Source organism: Ascaphus truei, chromosome 12, assembly GCF_040206685.1.
Source record: "Ascaphus truei isolate aAscTru1 chromosome 12, aAscTru1.hap1, whole genome shotgun sequence".
In the NCBI taxonomy this organism is placed as follows: Eukaryota; Metazoa; Chordata; class Amphibia; order Anura; family Ascaphidae; genus Ascaphus; species Ascaphus truei.
The window spans coordinates 51423457-51443865 of record NC_134494.1 but is presented as its reverse complement, the minus strand read 5'-3'; the positions used below and the strand labels follow the sequence as shown (position 1 = coordinate 51443865).

At 42.6% G+C, this 20409-nt stretch overlaps 1 protein-coding gene across 2 annotated transcripts in view; it reads left to right on the top strand.

Annotated features, from left to right (window-relative positions):
• OTOG (otogelin) overlaps window positions 1-20409 on the top strand; it is a 214438-nt gene that overhangs the window by 151431 nt on the left and 42598 nt on the right. For both annotated transcript variants that reach the window (XM_075567700.1, XM_075567699.1), the window contains exons 34-36: window positions 6365-6482; window positions 14791-14870; window positions 15041-18708. In XM_075567700.1, coding sequence (XP_075423815.1) covers window positions 6365-6482; window positions 14791-14870; window positions 15041-18708 — 3866 coding nt within the window. The remainder of the gene's footprint in view (window positions 1-6364; window positions 6483-14790; window positions 14871-15040; window positions 18709-20409) is intronic.

The window sequence follows — 20409 nt, the reverse complement described above, 5'->3', positions numbered from 1 at the left end:
CTGAAATACACACAGATTTTGGAAAGAAGCGAAATGCCAGTGAATGCTCCCAACACCTGCAAACCTATAACCCAAAGCAGAAGGGTTTACAGAAGCCAATTAACTTTCCCTGATAGGACTTTGTATATGAATTTTTGACAGGACAGAATATCGTCTGTTTGTTCTAATGCTGTCACCAGCAAGGCGTTGGCGCAATACTTTAAAGCACAACAAGAAAACACTGGCTGCATTTTATTAGTTAGAAGTTTTAGGTAGTTTATGTAATAATATCTGGTAGTATGACATGCATATTTTCTTTATTTAGTTACTCTTCAGAGAGGGTGTGGATTGTGTTATGGGTTATAATATAATATCTGGTATCTTTCAATTTCACCTCTTTATCAAACAGCTCCACCTGCCTGAGGTGGTATAAACATGCCAGGCTTACAGCCAGCATCAAATGTGAGCTGCTCGATTGGCAAACGCCTTATATTTATTGCACCCACAACTCTAAAATATAAACTGCAAGTTCATATTCACTTCACTGCAATCAAATGTTTTTGTTTTTTTTGTGGATTAAAGCAGCAACATTAGAAATATTAAGTTTTTTTTAAATAAATCAGCTCTGTTGTACTATACAAAACTTACTGTAATTCTATGTTTTACATTTGTTATTCAACTCTTTTTTTTTTTTTCAACATTCTGTTTATTGTGTTTTTCAAAGTATAACATACAGTTGTCACATTGTCAAAATAAAAAGCTTTCCATGGGACAAACAACATTCATACCGCCATTCATACCAACCTGGGGGAAGGGAGACAGGAGGGTGTGGGGGTAGGAAGGGGGAGGAGTGGGAGGGGGGGGGGCAGAGGAATCCTTTCTGATGTACGATGTTCTCCGCTCCTGGTCCGTAGGTCAGGTGTTACGTCCAACTGTTTCAGCGAGGCACCAGGTAGTGAATATGGGGGGTAATGGATCTGTGTTAGCGTCCTCCCGTGGTGGGCATACCGTCTCTCTCGTATGTGGCTGATTGCAGCTTCTGCTCGCCATCCAAGGAGAACTCACCTGCCGCTATTAAAGCCAGATGGAGGCATTGCTCACCCCTTTGGATGTCTGTCTGTGCCAGCCAAGGCAACCAGACTTTTTGAAACTTTGGGCCAGTGTCGTTGACCAGACTTGTCAACTTTTCCATCTGGCAAACAAACCAAATTCTATTCCGAATTTTGTCTAATGATGGAATTGCATTCTGTTTCCACAATGCTGCAGTCTCGCATCTCATAGCCGTAGCAAAGTGTGCGATCAATTTGTTCCCTGATCTAGATACGTCTGTCGTGGGTTTGCCTAGAAGGAACACCCACGGATCTAGTTGAATTTTGAGGCCCAAAAACAGCCTCTGTAGCCAATCTCTAATTTGGATCCATACGGGTCTAAGTCGTGGACAAGACCACAGCATGTGTAACAGGTCCCCCTGTTCCCCGCACTGCCTGGGGCAGAGCGGGGAAGCGCCCGGCGCAAATTTTGCCAATCTAACTGAGGTGAGGTACCACCGCATTAGTACTTTATATGAGTTCTCCTTTAATGTTGTACAGATCGAACTGCTGGCTGCCGCCTTAAAAATCTCAGCCCAGTCATCGTCCTCCAGTGGCTCCGTCAGATCTGTTTTCCATTGTGTCATGAACCTGGGTTTGTGTGAACCGTCACTGTCAGAACCGACCACCACCCTGTACAGAGCAGATATAAGTCCCCGTGTGTCGGTGCCTCGACCACAGAGCTTCTCAAAATTAGTTAACGGCGGTCTAATAGTGTGTTTGGTGTAAAATGCCCTGACCTGGAGGTATCTAAGAAATTCTGTGTTGGGAATGCCAGTTTCTGACTGTAATAGATCAAACGGTTTAATGGTGTCGCGTCCCTCCAGGTCTTTTAGTTTGTGGAACCCCCTGTTTTGCCAAAGTGTGAAGTTTTTGCCAACTAAACCCGGAGCAAAATCTGGATTCCCGTATAATGGGGCCATTAAAGTGTGTTTAGAGGTTAATGAGTGATTAGTTTTGGCCGCTTCCCAGACCGACAGTGAGTTGAGCACGGAGGACAGAGGATCCTTTAGGTCTTTCAGTCTAGCTTTTGGGTACCAAATTAGGTTTTTGATTGCAAGCGGGGCGCAGACCTCCTTCTCTAATGCCACCCAGCGTCTCTGCTCTGGATTCCCATGCCACTGTGTGATTTGACATAATTGGGCCGCTTTATAGTATGCCAACAAACTCGGCACTGCCAAGCCTCCTGTCTCCCTGGATCGTTGCATAATTGTCATTTTTACCCGTGGTCTTTTATTTTGCCAAATAAATTTTGTGACTGAATTTTGTAGTTCTTTAATCTCTGATCGTACCACTGGTATCGGAAGAGTTTGAAAGAGGTATAGTAAACGTGGGAGAAGGTTCATCTTAACACAGTAGATTCTACCAATCCAGGAAATTCCGTAAGTGGACCATATTTTGAGCTCCTTTGTTAAAGCCCGTAGGAGCTGTGGATAGTTTGCCTGATAGAGAGTGGAGCTCTGTTTAGTAATATGTACCCCTAGATACGTTATCTTTTTCGGCTGCCATTGAAATTTAAAATTAATTTCTATTAATTTCTCCATGTCTCTCGGCAAATTCAGACTGAGCGCCTCTGATTTAGCCTGATTGATCTTAAAACCCGATATGCTACTAAATTTTTCCAGTAGGGCGAACAGATTGGGTAGAGAGGTGAGTGGCTTTGTCAGTGTCAGGATAATGTCATCTGCGTATAGCGCCACCTTGTGTTCTTGTGACATAATTTGGATTCCGGAGATGTCCGGGTTGCTACGAATGTGCGCTGCTAGCGGTTCCACGCATAAGGCGAACAACAGGGGCGAAAGTGGGCAGCCCTGTCTGGTTCCGCTTTTGATATTAAACAGCTCTGATGGGAAGCCTTGGTGTACTACCTTAGCTGCCGGGGTTGTGTATAATGCTTTAATTGCCCCTAATATTTTCCCTCTGAACCCAAATGCTCCAAGCGTAGACTCCATGTATGGCCAGTCAATCCTGTCGAAGGCTTTCTCCGCGTCTAAGCTTAGTGCTATGCCACGGAGCCCGTTGGTATTGATGACATCAATAATATCTATTATCCTTGTGGTATTATCGGCCGCTTGTCTATCCCTAATAAATCCAACCTGGTCTGGGTGAATAAGCCTTGGCAGGATCGCACTCAATCTGTTAGCCAGTAGTTTAGATGTTATTCAACTCTTAATGCCATTTTTAATGAGTTTTAAAGCATCCTTTGATTTGTGCAGCAGGTATTAGCCCACCTCCCCGGGAGGGCAAGATCTTTGCAACACTTTTCTGTTTGGGATAATTTGTTGCCAATGTTCCCAGCAGTTTGAGCTGTAAACTGTAACAATAGATTATTTTATTTTAGCAATATATGGATACATTGTAACTGCTGAGTTACACTGACTGAAGCAGCCATTATGTTAGTCACACCATAAGGATTTTGACAGGTTTATAAGAGGAGCACCAAAGGTAAGAATGTACATTGTCACATGCTTTACTTTTACAAATATACAAATACTGTAAGAAGAAAAAAAAGGGGAGAGGGATGTCGTATTGCTGCTTTAAAGAACATGTTATTATATGGAATCAGATAACAATAAAGCACAGGTACAGTGTAGTACAGATTATTGGGCTTTGGTTCATGTTAAAAACTTCAAAATGTCTTCGGCAGTGAAATGAGTCCCTGCCAAAACCAATATGCACATCTCCTGGTAAACTCGCGCTAAGCTGCTGAGATAGTCACATGTACTGTATGTCATAGCGAAAAGTCATTGATAGATCCCTGCCTATAACTGTCAGATACATGGCTTCCCATAACCATAAATAACCATAACAGCAAGTGGCCATGAAGCAACATGAAATGGACATCTTTGTATATATGGTGCTGTACTGATGGAGGGCCTACGCATTAAAGCACCTTTGCAGCTGTTACAACATACCTGTACAGTACCTCAGTATGTCAAAGCTAGGTCAGTGTATTTTAAGATACAAAGTAAACTTTCTACACCTCCAGATGCACTTGACCTTCCCTGACTGCCCTTCTTGCAATGTACATTTAGGCTTTGTCCACAGTGCAGTATACGGCGCAAGCTACATAGCTCGTGCCGAAACAAACACTAGGACGCCAATGCATAAGCGCATAGTGCGCAAGCACTAGCGCGTACACATGCGCTACAAGGAGAGCGGCGCTTCACAATACAAACAAGTTTGTATTTTAAGTGCGACGCCGGGAGGAGGAAGCGCGGAAGCAAGCACATTCCACTATGGACGCGGCGTTATTCCTAATGTGTCTGTAACCCTCCCAACATACCACTTAGATCGTAAGCTCTTTGGGGCAAGGTCTCCTTTAGGCTTATGTTTGTCACTTATCTGTTGCACTTATTCCCAGTCTTTATAATGTTGTCAAGTGCTGCGTACATGGTTGGTGATATATAAATACAATTATACATACAAATTCAACATGGTGGCCTCCCCTTGCCCTCTCAGGATGCACTGTACTTAAACATGGCACACTTTGGTAAAGTAACAATACAAACAAATAAAGAAAACCGTTGTTGTGCAGAATTGTACTTGTTGTGCTAACTGGTCATTGATGAGATATGTGGAGATCACGGATATTGGGGCCTATTCTCGGAGCTCCACAGTGTCATAAACCGCTTCTAAAGTGCTCTTGGGTTGGCACGCTTTGCTATCCTGTAAGCCCTTCTCGCAGGTCCGATGCGTGTCTAAGAGGCTTTTTTAGAAGCAGCTTCTCTCCGGCTCTGCCAATCCGACTGGTTTGTCAGACAAGCCTCTTTGTATTTGCTGTACCCTGCACGGTGGAGGACTGCAAAGTTACAAAGTCGGTCAGCACGGCTAGAATTAAAACGTAAATATCAAAATGGTGCGTGCGGGTACGAGGATCTTCCATATTCCTCACAGGGTACACCAACTGAAACAATACCCCCAGCACTCAGGAAAAAACTGTGATTCCTGTAAGTCAGGAGCAAAGAGAATCCTCCACCCTTAATGATAAACACCAAGAAATAATGAGACAATATAAGCAAGGTAATGCTAAACAGTATCCCACATTCCCATATTAATAGGACCAAACAGCTATTCTAATAGCTCAGTTATGCAAACCGCTTCCAAAAACGCGCATTTTTTCACCCTACCTCACGGGGGTGAGATTGGCATTGAGAGTTTCATCCACAGCCTGAAATATGGGTTTGGCTGAGAGAGCAAAACCCACAAGTCAGACTGGGGACGGAGTTAGCACCAGCTCAGGTAATTCTGCATCTAAAGCACGTGCAATCTGGGCGGTTTGCCGGTGAAACCGTGTGGTTTTCCTCTTTTTATAGACGCGGTTTGGTAGGTGAGATTTGCAATAGACAATAGGGTTTTTTTCTCACATTTCACTCCACTACTCCTGAACATGTCAAACCGCGCGGTCTGACGATGACAACGTGGGAGCCGCCGTGCGAGCGCACCCCCATTATCTGCATATTGATTCTAAAACGTGAACCTTTCCATTTACATTATGTAACACTAGATGGCAACATATGCTGCAAATTCAACACACTTTTGTGTTTGTTACCACAATGTTCTTAAGAAATATACTTTTTCTGTGTCTGACTAATTTATGGTAATACATTCAAGTTGCATGAACTGAAAATAAAATAAATATTAAAGGTATTTAAAATACACATTCAACACAGGTTTAAATACAGTACACCAAAAAACAAAACATTTCAGATGAGAACTGCAGGGGGCATCACATCTAAGCCATGTTATTTATTACAAATATATCAAAAGTATGGTGATTATAAATTCATACTTCTTGCTTTTAGAAAATAACGCACACTGATTATAAATGTCAGCCTACTGTATTTAGTAAAAGCTGCATGTTAATATTTTTGCACAGAGCGTTTCAGTCTCTTTAGTAATAACATAACATAATAACATGTTTGCACATTTATTCTCCGGTCATAAACATACTGTACTACCATGTACAAATAAAAGCTTTCAAATTGTACCGCTTACTGCAGCTGTATTTTAGCTTAACCCTATGATGCCCCAATATGTAGTCTGCCAAAGAATGCCTTTTTTTTTGCTTTGGTGCCTCCTGAATTCCCATGCAAGACGCAATCTGAAATATAGAGCGATGGAAGAGGGCTCCTCCTCTTCTGTTTCTGGGTTAAGCGCTGCGCCAGAGGTGCCGCGGCGCGTCCGCACCTCCAAGGGTTATAAACTCTAAACACCTACAATCCTCCTAACCAAACTGCTGTATGTTTAATGGGTTTGTAGGTACATTACCATAAAGGAATGTTTTGTTTTTCCAGATTCTAAGATAGCATTGTCGCCTCCCTCCACCTGTGAGTGGCGATATGATGCTTGCGCCAGCGCTTGTTTCAGGACCTGCAGGGACCCTCAGGGAGAATCCTGCCAGGAAATACCCAAGTAAGTAATACAGTTCTACCATTTCTTCTGATTTGGCTCTGCTGTAGTTGCATCTTAATCTCAATATGTTGTGAAGCCGCCTTCCCCATACTGGAGCAGAGTTCAGACCCATTTAAATGAATGTGACTATAATCTTCCTCAGGAATGGATTAACAGCATATCCTAAAAGGAGCGCAAGGGAGAGTGTTGCCTTGGAAAACCTTAAGATATAAAGGATGCTGGTGTATAGTGAGCAATGGAAATGTACAAATGAATGGTTATGAACCGTGAGATGTTCACCCCAATTTTGTTTTCTCCCAAAAATACTACTGTTCACTAAGCATTAAAAGTAAATGTGCAAGGTCCCATGGACCTTGATATGCTGCCATTTTCTGCCTTTTTCGCAGTCATTTGATTCGTGAACTTTCATGAAAAAAATTAGCAAAACCCCCCGACATTTAACGCTCTGAATGCTGGAGGGACCACGGCACCAGTGTGCCACGTCATCACCTGATCGCTCCTCACTGGTGGCAACCACAGGAGAACGGAACGCCATCTCCCATGCAAAAACGGGCAAGTCATTATAACGTAGCTGCTACGTCTGGCTTGCCAGACCCCATGATACAGTCGCTACATCCTTTGGCACCCCAAAGGGGTAAAAGAAATTTGCGAAAGGTTTCACAAAGCAGATTTGAAGATTGGCACATTTCTAGTCTTAACCACTGGGCACTCGCAATGAAGCGAAACTTGGGTTGTGCGCTTTATGAGGTTACTAGAAGACCCGATACCATTTTGCAGACACTCAGCACTAATTGAGAAACTACTGTGTTATGTCTCATTTTTAAACCATGCGTGATAGCGATGACAAGTTCTTTAATACGTTCTCCAGGAATACTGCCTTCCAAAACTCAGTGGTATCCAAAATAAAACAACTTATTGAACATTTTCATTGTTCAGTTGGAGATTATTTTTAAGATAGAGTGAAGTTTGCAGTAAATCTTTTTACGGATGCTCAGTGCAATACAAGGACCTACTAGTTCTTAACTCTTTTTTTAGAATTTCCTTTGTCATAATACTAGATGTTACCAGAATTTGAATGAGGGGTGAAAAATAGTCTCTCACTTAATCCTTTTTTTCTTTCTTCAGGTAATGCACTATGAGTATTTGTGAGGCCCATTGATTTTAAAACAAGCTTTTATATGTAGGGGGGGAAATAGTAGTTCTAGTGACCGGAGATAGTTTCTGAGATGGTACAGGATGCGTTGTCAGGTGTGTGACACGTTCTGCTTTTCATTTTGGAAAGAAGGTAGTTTAATGCAAAGGTCTGGACATTCAGGCCCACATACATTTATTGAAATTTAAGGAATTGAAGGATTACTTGGGGAAAAAAACTATTTGGTTAAGTAATTTATGGGAGGGAAGGACCCATTAAGAACATCTTCCAAAATATTGACAGGTAACTGATGGGTGCCTCCTTTTGAAACTGAAACGGGAACATCATCCTTAAGAAAGTGGGTCAGGTACTGTAGTCCTTCTGTGAAATCCTAGAATTCCCTGGTAGGTGCTACAAAAATGGGATAGGTGAATTACACTGTGATAAGAGCCTTGTGATTCCTAGGTTTACAAAATATACGCAATCATCAAATGTCATATTTTTATACCTTGCCAAGTTCAGGAAGGCATATTTGTATTTTTACAGACAGATGTGTTTGCCTTAAGGTTAGGGAACATAATGAGATATAGATTGTGTAAATGTGACATTGAATGAAGAACTACGACAAGTTTATAGTCACTTATCTTTAAACTATTTAGTGTCCTATGGATGTACAGTGTATGGTACGTCATGAGTGCTGGCACTTCAGGAGCCCTTATGATGTACTAAGTGCCCCTTGCACCTTCTCCCACCCAGGTGCACTCGGTGGGGCTTTAAAGAGGAAATCCAGGCAGCTTAAAAAATAAATAAATATATATATATATTTTGTGTTTTAATATATGCAGTCTTTGATTACCTATTATAATCCTGCTTCCCAGGGTTCACTAAATGGCTGCCTTTGCGTTTTAGTCAATCCTTCAGTCTGTGTAACTCAGCAACTACAATGTATCCTGATATTACTACGGTTACATTGTAACATGTATCCGGATATTACTACGGCTCCGCTAGGTAACCTCCGGTCAGCAGCACGTCACTTCTGGTTACGGTTTGCAGGTTCAGGGACGCATCTGTGAGTGCTCGCGTCGGCAGGGACCTCCCACTCCACGCGTTTCGCCAATGGTGGGGATGGGGGGGTACACATATATCACAGATATTTCTCTCGTCCTCATTTCAGGGTCTCAATGGGGGTAATGCCACTTTTAGGTAAGACGGGACTAGTGTGAGCAGTGTTATTTGAAGGGTGAGGCCCCACGCCAGAACTCTGGGGAGCCTGATTCTAGAACATTGGGTGGATCTATATATACCCTTCTATCTCCTATGGTGATATGACATCCTACATCACATGATGGGGGGGGGGGGGGTAAGACAGAGAGATCCCACCCTGTTAACCCATTAAGGCTGTTAACTCTTTACAATAATTAGTAATCCCCAGAGTGGGAGCTACACTAGTTTTCATAGGTACAAAGAACGTCTCCCACAGGAACCATACTTAAAGAAATGTATAGTAAAATGTGTTTGGCCTGACAGGTTACAACCTACCCTAAGCAGCAAAAAGGTTCATTTGTTTGGCCAAATCCAGTCCTCAAGGGCCATCAACAAGGGTTGCCACATGGCTTATCCAAAAATACTGGACACAATTGTAAAAGTTGCGATCCCCCCAATACATATAAAAAAAAACAACGCTCCTGAATACATATAAAATATAGCCCCACCTCCCCAATACATATAAAATATCCCCCTACCACCCCCATATATATAATAAATATCCCCCAAACACCCCCATATATATTAAATATCCCCCACCTTCCCAATACATATAAAATATACCCCCACCTCCCCAATACATATAAAATATACCCCCACCTCCCCAATACATATAAAATATACCCCCACCTCCCCAATACATATAAAATATCCCCCATATTAAATATACTCCTACCACCCCCATATATTAAATATACCCCACCACCCCCATATATTAAATATACCACCACCGCATATATATTAAATATACCCCCTCCTCCCCAATACATATAAAATATACCCCCTCCTCCCCAATACATATAAAATATACCCCCACCTCTACAATACATATAAAATATACCCCCACCTCTACAATACATATAAAATATACCCCCACCACCCATATACATATTAAATATACCCCCACCACCCCCATATATATTAAATATACTCTTACCACCCCAATACATATAAAATATACACCCACCTCCCCCCCACATTGTACTTTACCTATCTCCTGCAGGACGCAGACAGCACAGGAACATGTCTCTGGGTGTGGGCTCCACCCCCGCTGTCCTCTGGTTGGCTGTCCTCTCCTCCAATCAGGGACAGCACACCAGTGTTCCTTGCACTGCCCAGCCACCGCCCCGGCACGCCCTCTCACTGCCTCCGCACGCCCTCTCACTGCCTCCGCACGCCCTCTCACTGCCTCCGCACGCCCTCTCACTGCCTCCGCACGCCCCCTCAGCACTTGCTTGCCGCCGTCCTCACCACTGACCATTCCAGCCCTCGCGCTGCCACTGCCGCAACAATGGTAATACTATTACCTCCAATTTTATACCGGACAGGCAGCAGAATTACCGGCCTTTCCGGGTGAAAACCGGACACCTGGCAACACTACCACCAACAGGTCAGGTTTTCAGGTTATCCCTGCTTCATCACAGGTGGCTCAGTCGTTGACTGGGCCACAGATTGAGCCACCTGTGCTGAAGCAGGGATATCCTGTAAACCTGACCTGTTGGTGGCCCTTGAGGACTGGAGATGGCCACCTATGCTCTATAAGTTGGCACATGGATTGCCATTTTACCCTCCTGGCTTTTCATGTCGCTCCATACGATATGCACAATTAGTCCAGTAAACATCCTCCTTTATTGCTTGTTTGGCCAATAACAACGCAGAGCAATGTCTTTCTGGCACTTGTGTTGATATTAGGGCTTTCTGCAGGTGGCAGATCTCCGTTTAAATCCAACAATCAATTTACTGTAATAGTAAAGCCATTTAGCAGTATATCATAAGGATGCGCTGTGTCTTTACAGAATTGTGCTGCCCTGCAGCACCAACTGGCTCCGGGGACTGACTTCTCTGCCAAAATATGTGATTTGTGATTCCAAGTATGGGATGACATGAGATACACAGCTATTTTATGGCCTTCTTAGATAACATTTGACAAAATCAACAAACAAGTAAATCAATCACTTCTACCATCAGGCTTACTGTTACAAGTGTTAATATTCACATATATTTCTAATTCGTTCTAGCAATGCTCCCTTGAAAACAGTCCCAAAGCATTAAGTGCTTTTAAATGTTTAGTGTACAAAGTATGCACCGTTTGAGTGTACCTACTTCTCTTACAATCATTCAGATTCACAACCAGTCTAATGAATAACTGTTTTCTGCAGTGGTTTTATTGAGGCAATCCAATAAAAAAAATATATATATATATAAACACACACACAAAATCACAAAAAATAAATATATCTATATATATATAGCAAATGGAAATATTACTGTATGCTCATTTGCATGTCTTAGACAGGTCTGCAACCCCACCTTTCCCCATTATCCCCCAGCACACAGTGCTTCCACTGCAGCAAGGGATTCTCTCTAAGACATGCAAATGAGCAAACAGTAATATTTACATTTGCTATATGCTTTGCTGTGGAGGGTTTTTGTCACTTTTTTTACCCACCATAACCTAACTCTCTGTGTGTGTGTGTGTGTGTGTGTGTGTGTGTGTATGGTGTTCTGGTGTGTGCATGGTGTGTGTTGTGGTGTGTGCTTTGGTGTGTGTGGTGTGTGTGTGGTGTGTGGTGTGTGTGTTATGTGTGTGTGTGTGTGTGTGTGTGTGTGTGTGTGTGTGTGTGTGTGTGTGTGTGTGTGTGTGTGTGTGTGTGTGTGTGTGTGTGTGTGTGTATATGGTGTGTGTGTATATGGTGTGTGTGTGTGGTGTGTGTGTGGTGTGTGTGTGGTGTGTGTGTGGTGTGTGTGTTGTGGTGTGTGTGTGTGTGTGTTAAGGAGGTGTTCTCCAAAGCTGAACCTCATTAATTTAAGCCACAGGACCCCCCGATTCTGGAAATACCTGCAAATTAGGTGCCGGTAGCAGCTCTCCTCGACTAGCAGGGTTCACAATATGTCCTCTGTTTAGATATGTCCTGGCCTGTGGGCCTATAGGAATCCATGATGTCATAAGTGCGACTTCCTATTGGTCTATGTAACATGGGCGCTTCAGACCTGAAAGCGCTGCTTGCTGAGCCGGTGCAGCTACCGGCGCCGAGTTTGGATTAGGGCTGGATTATGCTCCGTAAATGACATCGCTTCATCTTCTATAAGGTAGGGAGCGATGCGTTGTAGAGGCCAGCGGCAGGATGTTCAATACGTCTCTAGAGTGCTTCCACGCTTTGTAATTGTTGTCCTGCCATTGGGTTCTTGGCTAATTTTCCAGTTCTGTTGCCACGGGAACTGACACTCCCCATTTTTCATCCGGGCTTGTTACCGGCATTGGCTGGGTTCACCTAGTTTGCAGGTAAGCATCTCCGGAAGTAGGGGGTCCCCTGAGCTGAAATTAATGGTGTTCAGCTCCAGAGACCCCCTGCTTCAATTCTACATTTATTTATTTTTAATTTGCTGTCTTTGATTGCTCCTTTAAATTACCATGTTCCTCACTTCAACGATTCCTGTATTTATATATGCTGCACTTATAACATCGTTTCCCAAGTGAGCTACCAAGTGGAACGCTACTCTCAGACTTCTTACTGCAGCCTCGTCCATTTACTAGAGTGCAGGAAGAATACTTCCAATACATGGAAGAGGCAGCACGTAGAGTCCTACTTGTTGTCTCACTTGGGAAACTCTGTTGCATTGTTTTTTCAGTCTGCGATGACCACACGCTCAGAGTTTTTTCCCGACCTTCTTTCTTTTCCCCAACATATGTTTTTCTGGCACTTATCCATTGGTCTCTAATAATGCCAACACTTTAAATGCATTCATATAAAATAATCATACTGTGAAAAATAGATGTCTCCCTAAAACAGGGGTTCTCAAACTTTTCCATAAATTGCAAAGGTGCTGTTTTTTGCAGCTATATTCTTTATATGATGCTTAAATGAGACCCTTTTAAATACTAGAGAGCCTAAAGCATTGTTACACATTTTCGAACCACAACTACAGATAAAAGTATGTGATGTGGCTTGATTATCAGTTTTACCACCATTCTGATTCTTGACGAGGCTCAGGGGGTTATTCATTAAACTGTGATGATGATGTAGGGCAGGGGTGAGCAAACTTGAGGGCGTGAGATTTTTTTTTGGCGGGGGAACGTGGCAGTTACAGAGGTCCCGCGCTCTTCCACGAGGCCTCTGTAAATCTCTCTTACCTGGTCTCAGCTGCCTCTTCGGCGATGCGACACCATGACAACGCAGGGTCAAATGGCAATGCGTTGCCATGCCAATGCAACATCACATGACGTCGTGACGTCATATGACGCCGCTGAAGCTCCGAGCCGTTAAGGGAAGGAGGGCGCGAGCAGGGGGTGAGAGCTGACAGGAGGGCGCAAACAGAAAAGTTTGTGCACCCCTGACGTAGGGCACTGTTACATGGGAACTCCCATTAAAGCCCTTATTCTGTACGCTCCTGTCAGTGAGGCTTTCCTTGTGAAGCCGTCGGATCGGCGTTATGGGAGATTTCAGAAAGAGGTTCCTTGTGTCAATGCCCTGCTCTGATCTGTCGCCATTTTTTTAAAATTACGCCTTAGTGTTTAAAGAATGCTCATGGCGAAATATAAAGAATTACTTTTGAAAAATGAAAATAATAGCTATTTGTTTCATCCTTTCACTTAAACAAATGGTTATTTGATATCTACAGACGGCGTATACACACAATGGAGTCTATGCATCAAGGGAAATGTGGAGCAATTCTGGGGTCAAAACCCATTGAAATAAATATGATTTTTTCTCTGATACTTATGGTGCAGGCATTTTGCTCCAAAATTGCCCCACTTTTGCCTTGATTCATGAACCCCAATATATCCCTTGTACTGTACCAACATGAGACAGGCTTTACAAGGACTTTCCTCAAAAATAGGTATACCGTTTATAGTTAGGACTTTGAGAAAGTCTGAAGGGCTTCCATTAAACATTGTGAGTTCTTATACTAGTTTGCTTTGAGCGGCTATGTTAGCTTTAATGGTGGATGGATTCACTATGGTATATGATAAGGGAGCGCCAACATTCCCCGCTGCGCCCCCCTGCCTGCACTCCCCCCTCCTTAACTTGTCTTTGGCGTCAAATGACGCAGTGGGGTCACCTGACATCACATTGCCATGGAGATGTGACGTCACGTGACCCCGCAGCACCATTTGACGCCGCGTTGCCATGGCAATGCGTCGCCGAAGGGAAGTTGCAGAGGCCTCACGCGATCCCCTGGCATTTAATTTAAATGCATTGGGGAAGAGCTTTGGCCCTTTGCAACCACCGCGCCCCCCTGAAAAATCTTGCGCCTCCCCCCCCCGCCCTGTTTGCGCACCCGATGCCTGATATCCCTTTGTTCTATTACTCATTACTCTAGCCACTCATGGCTTCAAGAACTGTTGCCCACTCTTCAAATGTTAGAATTATTGTTTTTTTTTTTAATCCCCATAATATTTTGGGATTGTTCCTATTTAATTTGAAAAATTACTAATAACCTGTATAGATAGTACAATATGTATCATTTTTTCTGCTTTAGTTATTTGTTCTTTATCTTATCGTTTACCTTATTGAATAGTGATTAAAGTATTATCTTACTAATTTAACTCCTTGGATAACTTTAAATGATTTTAGAAAAATGTCCAGGGTTAAATGAATATATTACAATTGCTAACACAACATCAAAGAGTAAAACAGCGGTTATCGGTCTGTTTTCTTTATTTTAAGAAATGCCATGTCTTCAATGAGGTTTATCGATGCACAATCACAAAGATGCTTCCTCGGTGCGAGACATAGGATGCACATTCCTCCTTACCCTTCCATGTATTTAAAGGCCTGACATGTGTCTATACACTAACACAAAGTATCTACGTTTGCCTTTTTATTTTAACATTATTCTTACGAATATTTAAAAGCATCCGTGTCATTCGCCATGTATTAATGGAATATCTTTGTTGTGTTTTTTTTTAAGAGTGGAAGGTTGTATTCCATTGTGCCCACTTCACATGGTGCTGGATGAAGTTACAAGAAAATGTGTCTTCTTTGAAGACTGTAAGTAAATTGTAATAGCATTAAGAACGCACTGTATATTTTAAGCTTCTGAAATACTTATTACACTTGTTAACCAAGTGGGATTATACAGTAAGAGGTTACACCATGTTGTCACCTTGTTCAAAAATGGATCATAACACCTGTATTTTAATATCATGTTTTTCTTTTAGGTATTGAGCCTGCAATTGGTATTCCGACATTACTTTTTACCACAGTGCCCACACGACTTCAAACATTGTCCCCAGCGTTTAATGTGACTGTATCACCAGTACCAAGCTTAACTTTTACATCAACAACTGAATCAGAGATTACTGTATCTAAAGTCTCCAAATGGGGTGTCACTACTACAGCCAAATCAGATTTTGTCACCGGATTTGTGCAGCCGTCAGCAGGTTTGACAAATGCCTCAACTTATTCATCTGTTTCCCCGGTATTGCTGCACACTTCACAGGAACCTGCTACCACCCGGCCATCAGCAACTAAAGTAGCGTCAACACCATCAGAGGTACTTACCTCAGGACCTGTTACAAAAGCCATGATTAGCAGCACAGCTCCTCTGGAAGAGTCAATCACAACACCACAGTTATTATCAGGAATTCCTGAAGTTAAAAGTGATGCCCCTTCCGTTCTTTCTGCTGAAACACATTCAACTACAGCTGGGGAATCAACAATCACACTAACAATGTCTGTTGCAACCAAAGAAGTCGAACAATTACCACTCACTGGAATAGTTACCTCGCCAGAACCTGCAGTAACAACTGAAAGTGTAGTGACTGTAATAAAGGAGACAGAGGTCATTTCTGCCAAAGAAACACCCTTTTCTGTACCAACAATAAAACCTTCAAGTACTTCGGTTGAAATACCTTTAACTACATTAATAACTAATGTTAGCACAACTTTTTTCTCTCCATTTGTTACTGCAATGCACACTAGTAAAAGTATAACATCTGCCCCATCAAAAGCAACATCCATTTTATCCATAGAAGGCTTAAGTACCTCAACTGTTCCAATGCCAGTAACTACACATCCTCGTAAGACGTCACATACAACATCTGCTGAGGAGTATCTGGGGCCGGTGGATGAAAGTATGACTACGTCTAGTTTGATGCATATTTTCACAGAAAAGACCACAAAGACATTTTTTCCAACAGATGAAATAAGTACCTTTGGTTCAGAATACACTATTTCACCGCTCAGAAAGAATGTATCACACACAGCACCAAGTGTGCTGTTTCCACGCAGTACCACAATTATTCCTTATTCGTTGTTTTCTAGTTCAGTGAAAAAAGAAGAGTTAACTACCAGAACTTTAGTTTCTACAATACCAAGTGGACCTGTACAGACCTCATCAACCATAGAGTATACCTTATATCCCAAAGTGAATCTGACTATAGCCCCAACCTCTTTAATCACTACAGAACTTGTATCATTGAAAATGGACAAGGCCACACCATTTGCCACGAAGGTGTCACAGCTACCATCTAAAACTGAAATCCCTGTTGATCTTTCAGGAAAACCAACCATATTACCCCAAACATCTGCATCTAGTTTTCATACTGTGTTTGCAAATGTAACCCTGAAAAGCAATATCACAGAAGCTAAAACACTATCAGCTTCAGGATCTACCACTTTGGTCAATGCTACCATTCCACTGTTCAGTGAGTCAGGGCAAACATTCCTTACAACTGCTTCTAAACCTCAGATTTTTGTTAATGTCTCTGAAACAACAATTTCAACATTTACTTTATATCCTGTTAAGACAGTTCCTGAAACAGCTACAAGTAAATATTTTACAAAGTCAACATCATCATATCCAATGGTTTCAGAAACATCTGTACAAGCAGCGACCATACCGAGTGTTACAAGAACACCAACATTAACTACTCAACTTCCACTGGTAACATTCAAAACAAAGATAGAACCAACAAAATCAACAACCCCAACACATGCATTATCTGGAACGGAAACTACTACATCGTCATTTGTGACACCTACATTTTCAACTGCAGAAGAAATGTTAGAATTGGCCACTAAACCTACTTTACGTGTGACAGAAGAACAAACCACATTAAAAACATCAAAAGCAACTCCACTGCCTTCAGCCGCCATGTTGAATTTTACTGGGACTACATTATATCGGTATTCAGAACCAGTCAGCACAACATTGACATCAAAAAGGTTTACATCTCCTTCCACTGTATCTACAACAGAATATAAATCATTGAAGGCTATATCTCCTGAAAAAACTGTAATCTCCCCATATACACTCGCTGCCACTGGAATCTTAACAGAACAAATAACTACAAAGGATATAGATATGCCAGCAGCAAGGGGCACAACTGATTTTACAACTACAATGTATGAACTAAGGAATATAACCGGTTCTTTAAAATCTATTCCGTATACAGGGAGGACTTTATTACCTACTGACTATTCTGCACATGAAACAATTCCATCTTCTGCAAAAACAGCTTCCCTAGAGGGGGCTTCGCAACCACCCTCGCTAAAGCCTTCAACAACATATTCTACTAGAAATGTAACAACGCCTGTTCTCTCAACAGCAATCCTATTTCCATCGATCAAAACCAGTATCTCAGTGTACAGGCCAACCTCTGCAAGCTCTTTAACAGATATCATCAGAACAACGCAGTCTACCAGTCAACATTCATATCCAGCTTTTACTACCTCATTAGCTGCAGCTTATTCAGCTGTTTCTTTTTCTACAGCAGTTCCAGTAATAAGCTATTTGACCACAGAGAAACGGGCTTTGTTAACTGATGCAGCTAAAACGACATATATTCCCAGTTTAGTGTCGGCTTTGAATACAACAGCTACACCAGTTGGAGAACCAACTGAGTTAACTTTACACTTCAGTGCAATATCTAGTTCTTCTGCAGTCAAAGACCTAGTACTAGAAGGTACAAGAAAACATTTGCCATCGACAGAAAAAGTAGAAACCTTATTGACGTCAACAAAGTACACAACTAGACTGAAAGCCTTGTCATCAGCTGAAACCTATAAAACAACAGGTCAATTAATTTCTGTTTCTCAAGCAAGCACTCCATCACTGGCTGTATCTGAAACATTAGCCACTGATCTGCCAACACCAGAACAATCAACGGTTGTTGAGTTTGTAACCGAAGAGACATCGACACCAGCAATAACAATAACAAAAGATACAATTTCAGGTGCACCTAAGCTATTTCTTTCAACTACAACCTTTGGTCCACCAATTGAAACAGGCACGGTTACTTCTTCCTCTCTTTATTTGACTCCACATGATGGTTACACTTCTAAAAAGACTTCTGAAAGTGTGCTTTCTGGGTTGACTCATGGAATCACCCACACATCAAAAACATCTGGGAAAACTGTGATGGAAGAATCTCTTGCTACATTTATGAAACCCACAAATGTGTCCACGATTTATGAAGCAACACAAGGAACTACTTCAGGAATTGCAGATCTAATAACATCACAAAAACCTCTACATACACAACATATTTTGAATGCTACAGACATACAGGCAAATGCATCCTATGCATCGTCCACGCAAGCTACACATCCAGGCGGCTTGGCTGTTAGCACTGCTTCTGTTCTTACCAGTAGTCAGGAGTCAAAACTTCAAACCTCAACTGTGACCACACCTTCTCAGATTTTAGTGACTCCTGTCTCTTTAAATGCAACAACAGTTTCACCAGTTACAGAATCTTCATATGTAACTACAGAACTTCAAGAGACAGTTACACAATATTCTGGTGTCTCAACAACAGCTGAAGGAATCACAGAAGGAATGACCATGGTGCCTTCTAGAGAAACCGTGACACTCCAAACTTGTATAGTGAGTAACGTGAAAAATATATGTAACGGTGTTTCCCCTCCCCCCGCCCTCCCACACCCCAATCGCATATCGCGGCCATTACTGGATGTTTGTGGTGCATACATGCTGGTAACAAGAGGGCTGAGTCGTCCGCGGTAACTTTGGGACACAACAGGAACAGGCTTCTGGGGTCCATACCCCACGTAATACTTAGCAGTGCAGCGCCTCCATCTGCTGTAGGCTCCAGGGATATGGAGGCGATCTCCCACGGTAGAACTGTAATTCTCCCCCCAGTTAGATCACACACCGGGCCGGAGGTATATTGCAAAACAGGAACGGGCTTATTACTACTCGTATTGCAGTAATACAGGTACTCAACAGTCACCTGCCGGATCACAGTCTCTTCTCCCAGGTATCACCGGAGATAGTCCCTGGATAGTCACTACGGGCTAGGGCACCTACAGCCGTGCAAGCTCTTCCCCACCTCCCTAGCAGAGGCAGAGGTATAGTCACTCTACTCCTCCCCGGAGGGAAGAGCACATAGGAAGTCCCCAATCTTCAGGCTCCTAAACGCGACCTGCCTTCCTCATGGGGAAGGACAACCGCACTAACTTTAGGGCGATCCTGCCCTTAAGTACAGCCATAGGGTCGGGCATCCCGTTGGCCCGGCCACAACAGGATGCCACCCCCTGCTGTCACTCAAGCGCAGCACCAAGGATGAAGGGGGAAAACCCCATAATAACTACTGGCAACCCTGTGAATACCAGGGTTTACTGCCAGCCCATTGGGTAGATTTAGTAGCCAGGGGGTACCCTGCTACATATATATATATATACAGTATAAGAGAGAACAGAGGTATATTTTCCAAAACATGTTTTAAAACATCACATATGCACATGCCTGTGTATTTCAAAGAAACATGACCCAGGACCGTTAAACACGCATGACCTTCTGATGTAGGTATCTCGAGGATCAGGGGTTCCCCAAAGCGGACATTAACGCGGTTCAGCTCTGGCGACCCTCTTGTAGGCCTTTTCTTTTAAAGGCAATGGTGCTACAAACTCTTTGAATTGTTCAGTGCATGTTTGGCTGTAGAAACACATCAGCAGGTCGGGCGGGCGGATTGTATAATGAAGGCTCTTGGTAGTCATGCTCTTTACCTTTTATACCACTGCACAGTAGTGTGTCTCTGGTCGGGTATGTTGCAAAATGTAATTGTTTTATGACAGTGCTTAACTTGGGCAGCCTCTGTTTCTGAAGCCCAGTAAGCAGGCACATTCACCTCCCTGTTGATTAATGCTCAGCACAGTATGTCCATGTCTCTGTAACTGAAGAAGGCCATTTAGCATATTTGGTACGGTTCTCTTTAATCCAATGATTAGAATCAGATAGCATTATTTATAGTTTGCATTGTTTTCATTTTGCAAACATATCGTATGATTACATTTATATCCTATGATATTGATCTTGCAGACGATTTTGCTGCAAATAACGTGTTCACTGCAGAAGGGGGAAGCAGCGCATTGTTTGGCATAAACCGTGTAATAGAATTAATTACAAAGTTTAATCACCTTTCCCATGCCATTACCATCAGGCTCATTATTTAGATTGGTAGGGCACTTCTGTGTGTGCTAACCAGATTACAATGTCATAGAGAAGCCTTTTAGTTATAGTTTATAATAACTATGCTTTGCAAGCACATTTAGCTATGCTCAACCTCCC